Source organism: Lutra lutra, chromosome 3 (genome assembly GCF_902655055.1).
Source record: "Lutra lutra chromosome 3, mLutLut1.2, whole genome shotgun sequence".
Taxonomy (NCBI): domain Eukaryota; kingdom Metazoa; phylum Chordata; class Mammalia; order Carnivora; family Mustelidae; genus Lutra; species Lutra lutra.
The window spans coordinates 22550397-22564436 of record NC_062280.1 but is presented as its reverse complement, the minus strand read 5'-3'; the positions used below and the strand labels follow the sequence as shown (position 1 = coordinate 22564436).

Genomic DNA, 14040 nt, shown 5'->3' with positions numbered 1-14040 from the left:
TTCATTTGTGGAAGATCAGAACACAGAATCAAGAAAGCCTATTTGTCACTAGATCAATAAACCTTGAAATGCTAAGCAGGTAAGAACACAATTTTAGGTTATGGTGTCTGAGAAACAGGCAGGACCGAGCTCAAACAGTAGCCCAAACTGCTTTCACTAGGAGGTTGCTTGGCTTTCAGTTTTTACAATTTATGTTAGGTTTTTGCCTATATCTGGGTTCCATGCTGATTATCACAACTAGAGACACAAGTGCTTTTGTGTGCCATATAACAGGCATCTATCATTTGAGATACCTAAGAAGTTCTGGAAAGTTTTCTGTGAGGGTGAAAATGTGAGGAGACAGGGGAAAAGTCATAAAGCTGGTTGGGATTCCCATACCTGGTCTTATGACTTAGTATGTTGGACTCACACTTTCCTGAGCTGTCCATATTTCCCCAAGAATAATTGAAACACATGCATATTTTTCAAATGCTGTTACATCTGAAGCATACTATCACTTTTTCCATTTAAAATATAAAGAAACTGAACCTATAATAATTAGAAAGTTACATCAAAAAGCCAACAATGTATATGCTGTGGAGCTGGGACTCAACTATAGAAGTGCCTCCAAATTTTACATTCTATTCATTTCACTTCCTCCCTCCTCTGCCCCCATAGGCAACAATTCTGTGAATAATAAGGATAATATGTTTTCTGGGAACATAACAGCCACATGTAAAATGGGATGGTATTATACTATTGCAGTGTGACTGAAATCTAGGATAATCTTGGGAGGGCTAGCTTTGAAAGAAAGCAAGCCCCTGATTTTATATCCTTGTATGCCTGTACTTGGTATTTTTATTTTATTTTATTTTATTTTATTATTTTACTATTTTATTTTATTTTTATTTTACAACTTTATCCTTTCTGCCTTACTTTCTCTACTCCTGTGTGTGTTCCTATCAAGAAAGATAAGAAAAGACATGTGAGAAGAAAGACAAGTAAGGAAAATCTGACAGAGTTTTAGAAGATGAGAATATAAGCCAAAGAGGCAGCATGCAAAAGAAAAGATTGAGGAAGAGAATGATAAAAGCTGAAATAGTTGTTAAAGTCAAGTTAGTAAAGGTTGTGCTGCTATAACAAATAACCCCATATTACAGTAGGTTATAGGAACATGTTTAAATCTTTTTCATGTAAAGTGCACTACAGATCAGCCCTCCTCCTTGTGATGGTCTAGTGTTCTGAGATGCTTTTATATTTATGGGATTTCCATGTCTGCATAGGATCCCTGCATCATGGCAACAGGGAAAGAGAAGGCTGGAGAGGTTAGCCCTGGCAGTCTCATAAATCGCTTCTACATAATTTCATTGTCTAAAACAAGACATACCTCACTTCTGGTGGGAGAAGAATTTCAGTCTTCCATGTAGCTAGAAGTGGAAGAGAACTGAATCCTGGTGAATAGTAGCATTGTCTCTCACAGTAGTTACCAGAGAAAATCATCAATTGTCACTGAGGGAAAAAAAAATGTAATATTTCTATCAAGATTTAGCTTATCCTTTAGCTTTCTGGGTACCTAAGTGAGTCCAAGGGTAGCTTAAAATCAGAGATAAGGAACAATATTGCCTTCACCTCTGGTTTTTTATCATTGTATTTATTGGTTCATTCACTGAACTTAGGTTCTTAAAAGCTTTGGGAATATAATGATAGAAGAGTAAGCATTAGACACACATATTTCTTTAAATCTACTTATTATGGAAATGAGTTGGAGAATCATTACATTTCATTTCTTTTGGGATTTATCAGGACATTTTTTAGTTATGTCAACTTAGAACATTAGGTTTTGTATCGTGATAATACAATCAAATAGGTAAGAGATGCTTAAAAACAAGAGAACATATAAAACATATTTTTGAAGTATACCTGAACATTAAGTGTGATTTTAATTTTAGTTTCATAGTATTTTGTGTCTTCTGATTTTACCTGGATATTATTTTACATCAGAAAAATTTTATAGGAAAATAATTCCTAATTTCTAATTTTGACTATAACTGCCTAATTTACTCATAGTGGGTTTTTATTCTTATATTCTGTAAGAAGACATCAGCATATCCCTTGTATTGTACAGTAAGTCATGCCACTGAGCATACTTGCACAGTAAATGATTTTGTATAGTAGATGGCATTACATGCCTAAGTACCCATGAGCAGGTGTTAAAATTGGAAGCATGTAAAGTGTTCTTTTTTGGTAGGAAATAAGAAGTTACCAATAGCAAACTCTTCAGGTTGAATGGGGATTAGGTTTCATAGGATAATTTTCTTTTAGCTCTAAGTCTCACATCAAAATAGTGAAATAGGTGCCTGATTGAACCTCACCAGTCCCAAAATTTCCTGAAACCTCCTCCTGATTATTTTTTCTTCTTTATGCCACTGTTCTTCATTAGCAACCTCAATCTTTAAATTTTAAAATATTATATTTATTTATTTCCTGATGTCTTGTATCACCAACTTGCAATGTCTGACTGCTTTTGGATTAACATTTATAGAGAGACTCTTGTGAGTGGACGCTCCCTGCCTAAAACATAGCTCTGTGAAATATTTGGTTATTTGTTGACTCCCAAATTCACAATTTATAATTATAAACCTAATAAAATTAATTATCTCCCTCTGTACTTACCATAACTTATTTATCTAAATTGTGTTTAATGTGAACTATCATAATTGTCTAGCAATATGGACATACAGCTTTTGGGGAAGAAGTTCCAGAAAGTAGTCAAAGAAAAGAAGACCCTAAGACAATATGATGTTTTAAAGGGAGAACCAAAAGTCAACTTTAAGTAGGTAATATCATTATTTAAGATAGCTAAATATATAAATATATTGGCATCTTTTTATAAAAGATTTTATTTATTTTATTTGACAGAGACAGAGAGAGATCACAAGTAGGCAGAGAGGCAGGCAGAGAGAGGGGGGGAAGCAGGCTCCCCGCTGAGCAGAGAGCCTGATGTGGGGCTCGATCCCAAGACCCTGAGATCATGACCTGAGCCAAAGGCAGAGGCTTAACCACTGAGCCAGCCAGGTGCCCCTATATTGGCATCTTTTAAGAAAATAGCATTTTAAATCAAAATATTCTCAATTTTCTTTGATTTGGTGGTAGACTACTTAGCATTTCTTGCTTGCTTACTATCCTCAGCACCAAATCCAAATTCATGTTTTTAAAATTCTTTAATGTTTATTTCTTTTTATTTTTTTTTAAATATTTTATTTATTTATTTGACAGACAGAGATCACAAGTAGGCAGAGAGGCAGGCAGAGAGAGCGGGGGAAGCAGGCTTCCTGCTAAGCAGAGAGCCTGATGCGGGGCTCAATCCTAGGACCCTGGGATCATGACCTGAGTTGAAGGCAGAGGCTTTAACCCACTGAGCCACCCAGGCACCCCATAAAATTCTTTTATGTTTAATATGAGTTTTAAATTTTACTTTTTAAATGACATTTAAACATATTTGTATATTATTATTGCTTATTACCATTCTGCATATTAGAAAATAATTGTATATTATCAACATAAATATACAAAGTAGTTAGTTCTATTTAAATTTATTATGCTCTTATTTTTATCACCTTTATTATTGGATAAGTTTCTCCAGATAATTTTCTTTGGCATGCACCTACTTCATTATTTTGGGCTTTTGATATTTGTTCATCAGAATGTGTCTTTAGGGGCGCCTGGGTGGCTCAGTGGGTTAAGCCGCTGCCTTCGGCTCAGGTCATGATCTTGGAGTCCTGGGATCGAGTCCCGCATCGGGCTCTCTGCTCAGCAGGGAGCCTGCTTCCTCCTGTCTCTCTGCCTGCCTCTCTGCCTGCTTGTGATCTCTCTCTGTCAAATAAATAAATAAAATCTTAAAAAAAAAAAAAGAATGTGTCTTTATTGTGCTCTCAGTATTGAACTGTGATTTACTAAAATCCCTATAAATAGACATGTGAGTTTTAGCATTATCACAAGCTGATTTGAGATGAAATTTATTTGCCTGAACTAATTCCTAATAATTCAACCACAATACATTTTAAAATTTGTTGTTCAAATAATCATAGACAACCAAAGGAAAGTTTACATCTCACTTTTACTTTGAAACACTACAATAGTGACATCCCCACTTGTAGTTTCGGAAACGCTCTCCGGTTCCATAGGGGAAGACTGACCACTCACTGAAGTCTCAGGAACTAAACCACATGAACACTAGAGGAAACAAGATCCATTTTTCTTCCTCCATTGTTTTGTTTTTCACGCTTCAGGGACCTGACAACTGCACAAAGTGCTCCCATTTTAAGGATGGCCCAAACTGTGTGGAAAAATGTCCAGATGGTTTACAGGGGACAAACAGTTTCATTTTCAAGTATGCTGATCAGGATCGGGAGTGTCACCCATGTCATCCAAACTGCACCCAAGGGTAAGCATCCTTGCTGGCCAAGGACTTCATCACACAGTATCTTTACCCTTGACACAGTCTACTAAATGTATACTATTTCCTCATATAACTCTATTCATCTATATGTTAATATGTTTTATGATAATATGTAAATATGATTTAAAGAGGAATACCTTCTAAGAAAATGGTTTATGCAATCAAATGTATACCCTTTCAGATATTTCTTTTAAACACTTAGCTAAATGCATTTTGTTGACACCTTTATGCAGCTGATGGCAAGTATACTTTGCATGGAGTGTGGAAATTCTTCCAAATTTTACTTGATTTTGAAGATATCTTAGAAAAGATAAGATAGTCATCAGACTTTTGAGATTTGTGCTTCATATATCTTTAGCTGAAACTTCCTGTTTATCTTTCTTTGTTCTTATAACCAGCTGAAGGTGAGGATAGCTCTCTTTGCTAAATACTGCCTTGAATTACTCCTTCAATAAAATATATGCAAAATAATGATAACAGGATAAAAAAGGTGTATGTGCGTGGGGAGAACTTAGTGATATGTGTATCAATAAAATCACAAATACATTTTGGGAAAGTAATTTTATGGCAGGTTAACCTATAATTTAGAATTTCTTTGACCATTATAGGACAACTCAAAGATGGGTACATAGTTTTCTATTGTTTCAAAAGGATGCATTATAAAATGAATAATAATTAGGTTACCTTTGATACTGATAGCAGTTGAAAAACAAAGACATATTACAGAAAGAAGAAAAGCACTGAACTGAAAGAAATAATGTGACTCATCTAACATATTCCAACACCTAATTTTTTAAAAGACAGCAAATCTAGTTTAGTAAGGGCTTTTCTTTTTCTTTCCTCCAGAACGTGACTAATTTCAGACTTGAGGACAATTTAACATACTCTATTCTCCTTCTGTCCATAAATCCTCTTCTCCCTTATAAATGCCCACACACAAGTGCACACACCCACATACAGATAGACACTGGTTGTTGAGAATCATCTCGGGTACTTTATATCTGGCTGCAAAGTATGAGATTCCATAAAGAGATTTTCTGCCAGATTAAGAGCTAGCTGCTAGGGGATATTGAAGAAGTTAAGCAAGCAACATCATTTTCTGCCAAGAGGACATCAATTTGCAGATGCTGCTACAATTTCCTACAGGTCAAGAAATCAGCTTAAGTCACTCTGTGAAGTGGCAGGTCCTCAAAAGGTAAAGTAATATTCTGTCATTCAAATTCAAATGCAGCTTGGAAGAGCTAATGCCAGCTCATTGGTTTACACGTACGCGCATGGACTGAAGATACTGAAATAGTCACATAGACACTTTGCTTCAAGGAAACTAGAAGGAATAAACTTCTCCCCTTGCAAGTTTTTGGTACACTTGGGTTAAGAGTATTTCATGAAGAAACAACTGGAACCCCTGGAGCAGAAGAGTCAGCAACAGAAAGAGAAAACTTTGCCTGTTAAAATAATCATCCACGGGAGGGTTTTATTGTTTTGCAGCTAAAATTAAACCAGTAAATTATTCAATATAATGTTGATGTCAACAGCTGTTGCCATTCAAAATGAGACCTTTTGCTATTTTTGCAAATCTAATTATAAGGAAGCCATTAGGGAAATGAAAGTGAGATCACAGAGCCATAGTCTGGGTGTATGGCTGGTGTGTCTTCCTCTCAGCCCTTTTAAATCATGATTATGTAATAAAAGAACATATATATAGTGGGGAAATGTAGAAGTCGGGACAATGAAGAGATCAATTTACCACAGCAACAAAAACCAAATGTCAGCTAAAAAGGGAGGATGAAGGTATAAAGGGAACAAATCCAACCAGATCATTTAGGAACTCCAAAATGTCTTTGAATCAACTGTTGCAGAATGATGGTGAAACAGAATTTGAATATTGTATTCCCTGGTATCTTCCAAGGTAAATGGATTCTGGGATGACTGATTTAGCCCTGAAAATTCTTGTATTTGTTTTCATTTAGCCTCCTGCCATCCTTTTCCTAATATCATCCATATTGTCCAAGTTTGTGCTCGCTTCGGCAGCACATATACATATTGTCCAAGTTCACTCACTTCATGAAAGTTTTGTGGTCCCAACCCCAGAAATCGTAAATTCCTGAATCCCACTCTACACTACTGCTGTCCACCACTGTGCCTTGAGATCCTTTAGTGAAGCAATGAGGTGCTCTGTGAAAATAGTCCCTTCTCTTCAAATTGCATGTAGAGATAAGATCTTTCCCTAGAAAGATCAAAGGGACAATGAAGATGATGTAACAAATGACTATTTTTAATCCTAAACATATGTACTAATTGACCTATGGATGAGTGTGAGCTCACCATGCCAATTTTGGAAAACAGATTTTCTTTTATTTGTCGATATTATGTCAGCTGGATAATTCAAGAACGATGTTAATGAAAATAGTCTCTTAAGTCACATTTTTTTTAAGAAGGAAAGTTCTTACTTTGAATACTGTTCAATGATTTTCTGAAAATAAAATTATGTGTGTAATACCTTAAAAGCACTTTTATTACTCTGAAAGTACATTAAATATATTGGCTCTAATAAGTGCTTTAGTTACTTTAAAATAGGTTATCCATTTCTTACCTATCAGGAGATTCTCATTAATATCACTAAAGAGGTGGTGGTCAGGGGGTGGGGAGTCAGCTAACAATGTCTCTTCCCTTCCTTAACTAGAGGACTTTTATTTTGGCAGCCTTTTCTGATTTCATTCTTCAGTTGGTTATATTGAACACCTCTTGTGTATGAGATATAGTGATAGCTAAGTTCAGAAATGAGTAAGACACAGCTCTTGACCACTAGTGAGTCATGGTTCAGTGAGTTTTCTATCTTACAATTCATATCTTAACATCGGAGACACTTCTCCATATTTTAAAATGATGAGCAAGCATTTAAAACTTAAGAATGATCTTCATATTTGAAATTAGCAAGATAGAAATTTTTAAAAAAGACTTGTGAACTAAATTTAGTAGGTAATTTAATTTCTATAATGGCAATTGCTACATTTTCTACACTAACATCATTGAGCCTGTGGTAAATACCAATTTAACTTTGGTTTTGGACTGGGAAATTTATTTTTCATTAGGTATCTTTGAAAATTTGCATTGAATATGTTTGTTAATATTAGAATCATGGTTTCATATTATTAAATTCCTTATATGCCTTAATCTTTCTTATCAACCCTTTTTATATTTTTTAATTCATATACTGAAAAAATTTTCACTAATAGAAGGAAAGAAGAGTGAAATTTTTGTCTAAACTCTTTTAATTGAAATTTTAAAATATTCCTCCATTCCAAAATTTTAAAAATATTCCTCCATTTCAAAATTCCAAAGAAATAAGATTTTGTTAAAATATCTCAACTATGTTAGATATATGAGTACATCAAAGCACTTATAAATCAGTAAATAATGGCAAATGTTCAACACATCTTGGTGTTCAGAATTCCAGATATTTTTACTGACATGTTACGGTTTTTGATTTTCCTGTAAAGTTTTTACTTTGTACCACTGATTTTGTAGAGTGTTGCATATTCCTTATCCTTTTTTGATCTCATATTTCAGATTTCGACTCTTCAAAAGTTTAATGTTTACATTATTCTGTGATCTTGCTGAACCAATAGAAATTGCAAGTGATAGTTAATAAAGCTCTAAATAAAGTCAAAATAGTTGAAATAGAGTACACATCTTTAAATAGATACTTGTATTTAGAAAAGATGGGGCCGCTTCAGCCTTACCCTTATTCTTTGTCTTCCATTTTTTTCTTTCATCTTCAGCTTGTAAATATGTTTAAATCTCAAATGTTCTACACAATCCACTCAACGAACTTTCCTGACCCTACATCCTGCCCCCTCAGTACTCACCTCCCTTTTCCCTTGCCTCTATTCTCTTATGTCCAATTTGCTTCTCCACTCACAGGAGCCGGAATTCTGGTGACCTCAACAATGACAACTAAAATGCTCTCAGTGTTTCTTATGTGATGAGACCTCTCTTTGCATTTGACGTTGACAATTACCCCATTTCCTGAAGTCTCTCATGATTTGGCTCCCACAATGCTGCAATTATCTGATTTCATACTCAATTATATTTTCTCATGCTTTTGGCATAGGAGGTTATCTTAGGTCATTTATTGGTTATTAGAGTTCCTTGGGTTTCAGTCTCAGGCTCCTCTTTTCTCACTTTATAGATCTTTCTTCAGCTATCTTTATCACCACTGATCATTGCCTCAGTACCACAGACCCCTCTTTCCAGTTGGCAGGGAACATTTTCTTACCCAAAGGCAGGACAACCACACTAGATACATAAAACTGAAATTATCAACCCCTCTTCCTCCAACACACACGTGCGTGTGTGCGCGCGCACACACACACACAGAAAGTTGTTCCTCCTCTTGGCTTCTCTCTCTGATGGTATTACTACTCTCATAGATGGACATTTGAGTCATGTTTAATTCCTCTGACTCTTCCTCTTCTATCATCAGATCAGCCATCAGCTTCTCTTTTTCCCTCTATACTTTTCAAGGTTATTTCTTGAATCTGCTCCCCCCACCTCTGTCCTAGTTGCCATTTTCCAAGTTTAATCCTTTTTCATCTTACATAGACTAGAACAGTCTCTGTGCCAGAGCAATCTACCTGATTCCACCTGACTAGCCTTCATAGGGCAGAGGTCCATGTAAAACACAAGTGCAGTAAATCCATTACTTCTTTAAAACCCTGCAGTGGTTCTCCATTAAGTTTGCCCCTAAAGCAAATAGCCTTCAAATTCTGACTCCGGTCTAATGATCTCGCTTCTTTTACCTCTCCCTGTTGCCTCATGTTTTGCTCCCTGACTATTCAGAATTATGAGCACTCTACATTGCCTCAGATATATGCTTTTATTCCTGCTGTTCCTTACCCCTTAGAAATCACTTCTATTCTAACTCTGGTTCTCAGCACCCTGAACTTCAGCATCCTGTCTTCTCCATGAGGATTACCACGAATTTCTGAAGCCAAGCATCCCTCTGCTATGCTCCCTTAAACCACTCTTTCATGTCTCTTATTATATTTATCACATTATATAATATACATCTGGTTATGCATCTGTCTCCTTCATTAAATTGTGAGCTCATTAAGAGCAGGAAAACTGTCTAATTCATCTTTTTTTTTCCCCCTCCAGCTCCTAGAAGAGTAGCAACACTTAGTAGGCATGCAAACAGTTATTTTTTTTTTAATGGATGAATAAAGATCTTTCATTATTCACACTTTCCCCTCAAGTTGAATTTCACTTTCAAATATTTTATCTTTCAAAATTTATTATAAACACACAGTCTGTAAACTAATCATAGCTTTTCAGTGTATATCTACTTGGAAATAAGAAGTAGACTATTAATATTACAAAATGGCAATACTGTATAAAAAAGCATTTTGAAGAAGATATAATTGGGACCTAGGAAAAATAAGTTCTTCAGAGTAAAATAAATAGAAAACAATATAAGACAATTTGGAAATGTTTTTATTAGTTACTTTTTCCATTTTAAAAATGGTTTTGGTTATGGATTATAATATTAATTCAATGTTATGTGCTATAAATTTTTATTTTTATTTCCCACTTGCTTTTTTAAAATACTTTTTTCATGGTGTGTTCTCTATATTTCTGTATATTGAATTTTTTTTCTGGCGAGTTCAAAACCCATCCTCAAAAAGAAAACATCTTTCTACCTAGTACTAATGTTATAGCAGATCTTCGTGAAGCAAGGAAACAGTGACTTAATTATTATTATACATAGTTATATTAGTTCACCAATGTTAAGAGTTATCTAAAGATATAATGGGCAGTCTGGCCTTATACACAAGCATCTTATTATTTCATTATATGGTGATTTTAACTTCAGCTTCTTTTTCAGTTTTAGAATTAGAGTTTGGGAAAAAATTGTGATCAGCAGAATGAGACAGTTCTATAAATCATAGTTGTAGAGGGAATCTTAATAATGCACTGGAGCTACATGTATTTGATGAGAGAGAAGGGAAAGAAGTCCAATTTAAGTCCATTAGAAGATGGGAGAAGCAATATTTCCATAACACTTCAAAATGCAATTCTAGGGACTGTACATTAGGATTTTGTGTACTTTTATGATTCCACTAAATGTTGATCTCAGTAAATTCTTTACTGACCTGGTTCTTAGTGTATTCATTTCCTTGGAGAGTATTTATTTATTTGTCATTGTTTCAGTTAAATATGATGGCAGTTTAAAAACCTATTTCTGTTTGTCTGCTCTTTTAAAAGAGAGTGTCAAGATAAACTGGAATGTGGTGAAACCAGTTAATTTGCTTTTTAAATGAATTCATGTTTACAGATAAATATGTTTTAAAAACAGTCACAACCAAGGAATGGAATAATGTGATTATGTAAAGTATCCATAAGAATAGCATTAAAACATGTTAACTCATTTTCTGCCGTAATCAATCTTTAATGAGCATTAACATCAGGTTATTATATTATACTGAATAGCTCATGTTTCCTTTTTTATTGATTTTAGTTTTACTTAAGCTTAAGTCCTTTTAGGAAGAAGCTGTATACATGAAACCAATTATAGCTTTTGAAATATCAAGTTATTTAGCAAGACATGTACTCATGAATGATGCAAATGAATTAAAGGTATTAGAAGTGAGTTATATGGCTTTGGAAGTTATCCACAGAAACAGGGTACAATTTTCTTTACTGTGGACATGTTTCTTTGCATTCCATTAGGTGGTATTGGCAACTTACTTCTCTGTATCCATCAAGCAATAATCTTCTCACTGGCTTTAAATTCAGTGTTCCAAAATTGTCTAAAAACCATTATTAAGAATTTGAAACAATTAGGTTTATCTTAGTGATTCTTTTTTAAAAAATGACTAATTTTTCTTTCCTTGTATTTTTTAAATTTGGATCTTCTGCAGGTGCATAGGCTCAAGTATTGAAGACTGCATCGGCCTGATGGATAGGTACTTGGTGTGCTTGCTTCCCATGTTCTTCCTCCAAGGCTCCTTGTGTGAGCACTGGTGCATGTGTGTGCATGCCACTGTGAATGGAGAATGATGTTTTCTGTTCTGTAATTGCCTGCAGGTGTAGCGGTCCCACTAGTCATGACTGCATTTATTATCCTTGGACGGGCCATTCCACTTTACCACAACATGCTAGGTAACATCCACCATGTTTCCATTTTGTCACTCCAATCCTTTCCAAATTATCATGGGTAAAAAATACTAACTGGTTGGGTGAAATTTATAATATGTTAAATTAGGGAGTTATGAAATAAGCATATACAATGCTACTTTTCAAACCACATTCCTTAACCCCCTTTTCTTTATTTGTTATACTTTTAGAATCCAAATCAGTAGTGTCTTTGAATTTTAACTTTATACAATTTAAATAGGATTTTGATTTACTAATCTAGAATTTTAATACAACATTTCTTATTAATTTTGTGATTACTGCAAAAAGAAATATTTTTAAGAGAGGAATTTGTGAAAGTTGATCTATTTTTATAAGCTGTTTCTTGTTTAATTTGATTCATTTTCTGATTTTATATTATTTTGAGCTGGTTGGTATATTCTCTAGGCATCAGAATTGCCATAGACTAAAGGCACTATAGGAAATACTTTGTGCAGTTGAAAGTACAATTTGGAATTAAGAAAAAACAAAATCTATCACTCAGATTCATACAAAAACCTATGCATGAATGTTTATACCATCTTTATTCAAAATCACCAAACCTAGAAACTATCCAATGTTCTTCGGTTGTGATATAGCCAAAGCTATATCACATATAGCCAAAGCTATAACGCTATTCAGCAATAGAAAGAAAGAAATCAATGACATATGCAAAAGATGGATGGATCTCAAATGCATTATGCTAAGTGAAAGAAACTGACTTGAAGGAATACATACCATATGATTCCATTTGTATAGCATTCTGAAAGAGGCAAAACTGTAGAAACAGGAAATTGGTCAGTGTTGCCAGTGGCAGTGTTGCAATGGACATGAGGGAATTTGAGGCACTGATGGAATTATTCTATATCTTGACAGTGGTGATGGGTACACAAATGTATGTGCTTGTCAAGTATCATGGTTCAGTACATTAAAAGGATGAATTTTGGTGTCTATGATTTATATCTCAATAAATATGACTTTTAAAACATATTTAGGAAAAGAGTAACTTTACAATGTTATGTAGAAATATTGTTTGCTTTCCTTTTCTTTAAGACTATTTATTTATTTGGGGCACCTGGGTGGCTCAGTGGGTTAAGCCTCTGCCTTCGGCTCAGGTCATGATCCCAGGGTCCTGGGATCAAGCCCCACATCGGGCTCTCTGCTCTCTGGGGAGCCTGCTTCCCTTTCTCTCTCTGCCTGCCTCTCTGCCTACTTGTGATCTCTGCCAAATAAATAAATAAAATCTTAAAAAAAAGAAAAAAAGACTATATATTTGAGAGAGAAAATGCATGCGCATGAACTTAAGTAGGGGAGGAGTAGAGGTAGAGGGAGAGAGAGAATCTCAAGCAAACTTCCTGTTAAGGATGAAGTCCAATGCAGGGCTAAATCTCATAACCCTGAGATCATGACCTGAGCAGAAGGCAGACATTTAACTGACTGAACCAACCAGGTGCTCCTTGTTTACTTTCTTTATGAAGCAAATTAGTCCTATCTTTTGAAAAAGAAAAAGTAGTGCTAAATTACAAATAGCAGAATGACAGCTTGGGATAAAGTATTCCTTTTTGATGTAATTTTTTAATTCAAATTTAACATATATAGTGTAAAAGTACACAAAATAAAGGTATAAAACTCAGTGAATTTCTCTAAATGACACATTTATGTAACCAAGCCAGATCAAGAAACAGAATAGTACCAGAGACAGAAACACTCCTGTGCCCCATTCCACGGGTAACTATTGTCCTGAATGCTAACACCAATTTTGCCTGTTTTTGTACTTCATGTAAATGGAATCATACATGTATGTTCTTTGTATCTGGCCTCTTTTGCTAAACATTGTAATTATGAGGTTCATCTGTGTCATTAAATTTAGTCATATTTTTTCATTTATATAATATTTAGCCTTTAAAAATTTTTAGAATAATCAAATAAGTGATATGTCTTATTAACAGGTCATTTAAATTCCTTTTCAAAAGGGTGCTGTAGACATAAATGATTTATACAACAGTGGCACTTTGGCATTTGGGATCAACTCAGACTAGTTAATACAGTTATTTAGAGCAAGATTTAAAATTATGGAAAAAAATTGGCTAAAGAGAGAGAAAGAGAAAGAGTGCCTAAGGCCCAAAGTTCAGTTTTATAAACCAAGATACATTTTAGATTGTTCCTGTATTTATAAAATAATTTTCCTCCCTGAGACTTTGGTGAAGTCACTGTAATATCATTTTGAAGAGTGTTTCCACATTTGATTTAATGACTTTCTTATAATTATTCCAGCCTACTAAGGAGAGGTATTATAATGTGGTGATTGAGTGGTGATTAATCTTTGGAATCAGCTTTTCTAGGTCCAAAGCAAGGCTCTATCATTTTTAGATTTTAACCTTGGGTAAGTGCCTTCAATTATCTGAGACTTACTTTCTTCATATATA

The 14040-nt window shown here is 34.5% G+C and overlaps 1 protein-coding gene across 4 annotated transcripts in view; it reads left to right on the top strand.

Annotated features, from left to right (window-relative positions):
* ERBB4 (erb-b2 receptor tyrosine kinase 4) overlaps nucleotides 1–14040 on the top strand; it is a 1157221-nt gene that overhangs the window by 904913 nt on the left and 238268 nt on the right. For 2 of the 4 annotated variants that reach the window (XM_047722028.1, XM_047722026.1), the window contains exons 15-16: nucleotides 4269–4423; nucleotides 11528–11602. In XM_047722028.1, the coding sequence (XP_047577984.1) occupies nucleotides 4269–4423; nucleotides 11528–11602 (230 nt within the window). Of the gene's footprint in view, nucleotides 1–4268; nucleotides 4424–11361; nucleotides 11407–11527; nucleotides 11603–14040 lie in introns of all 4 variants that reach the window. The other 2 variants (XM_047722029.1, XM_047722027.1) reach the window with 1 other exon arrangement.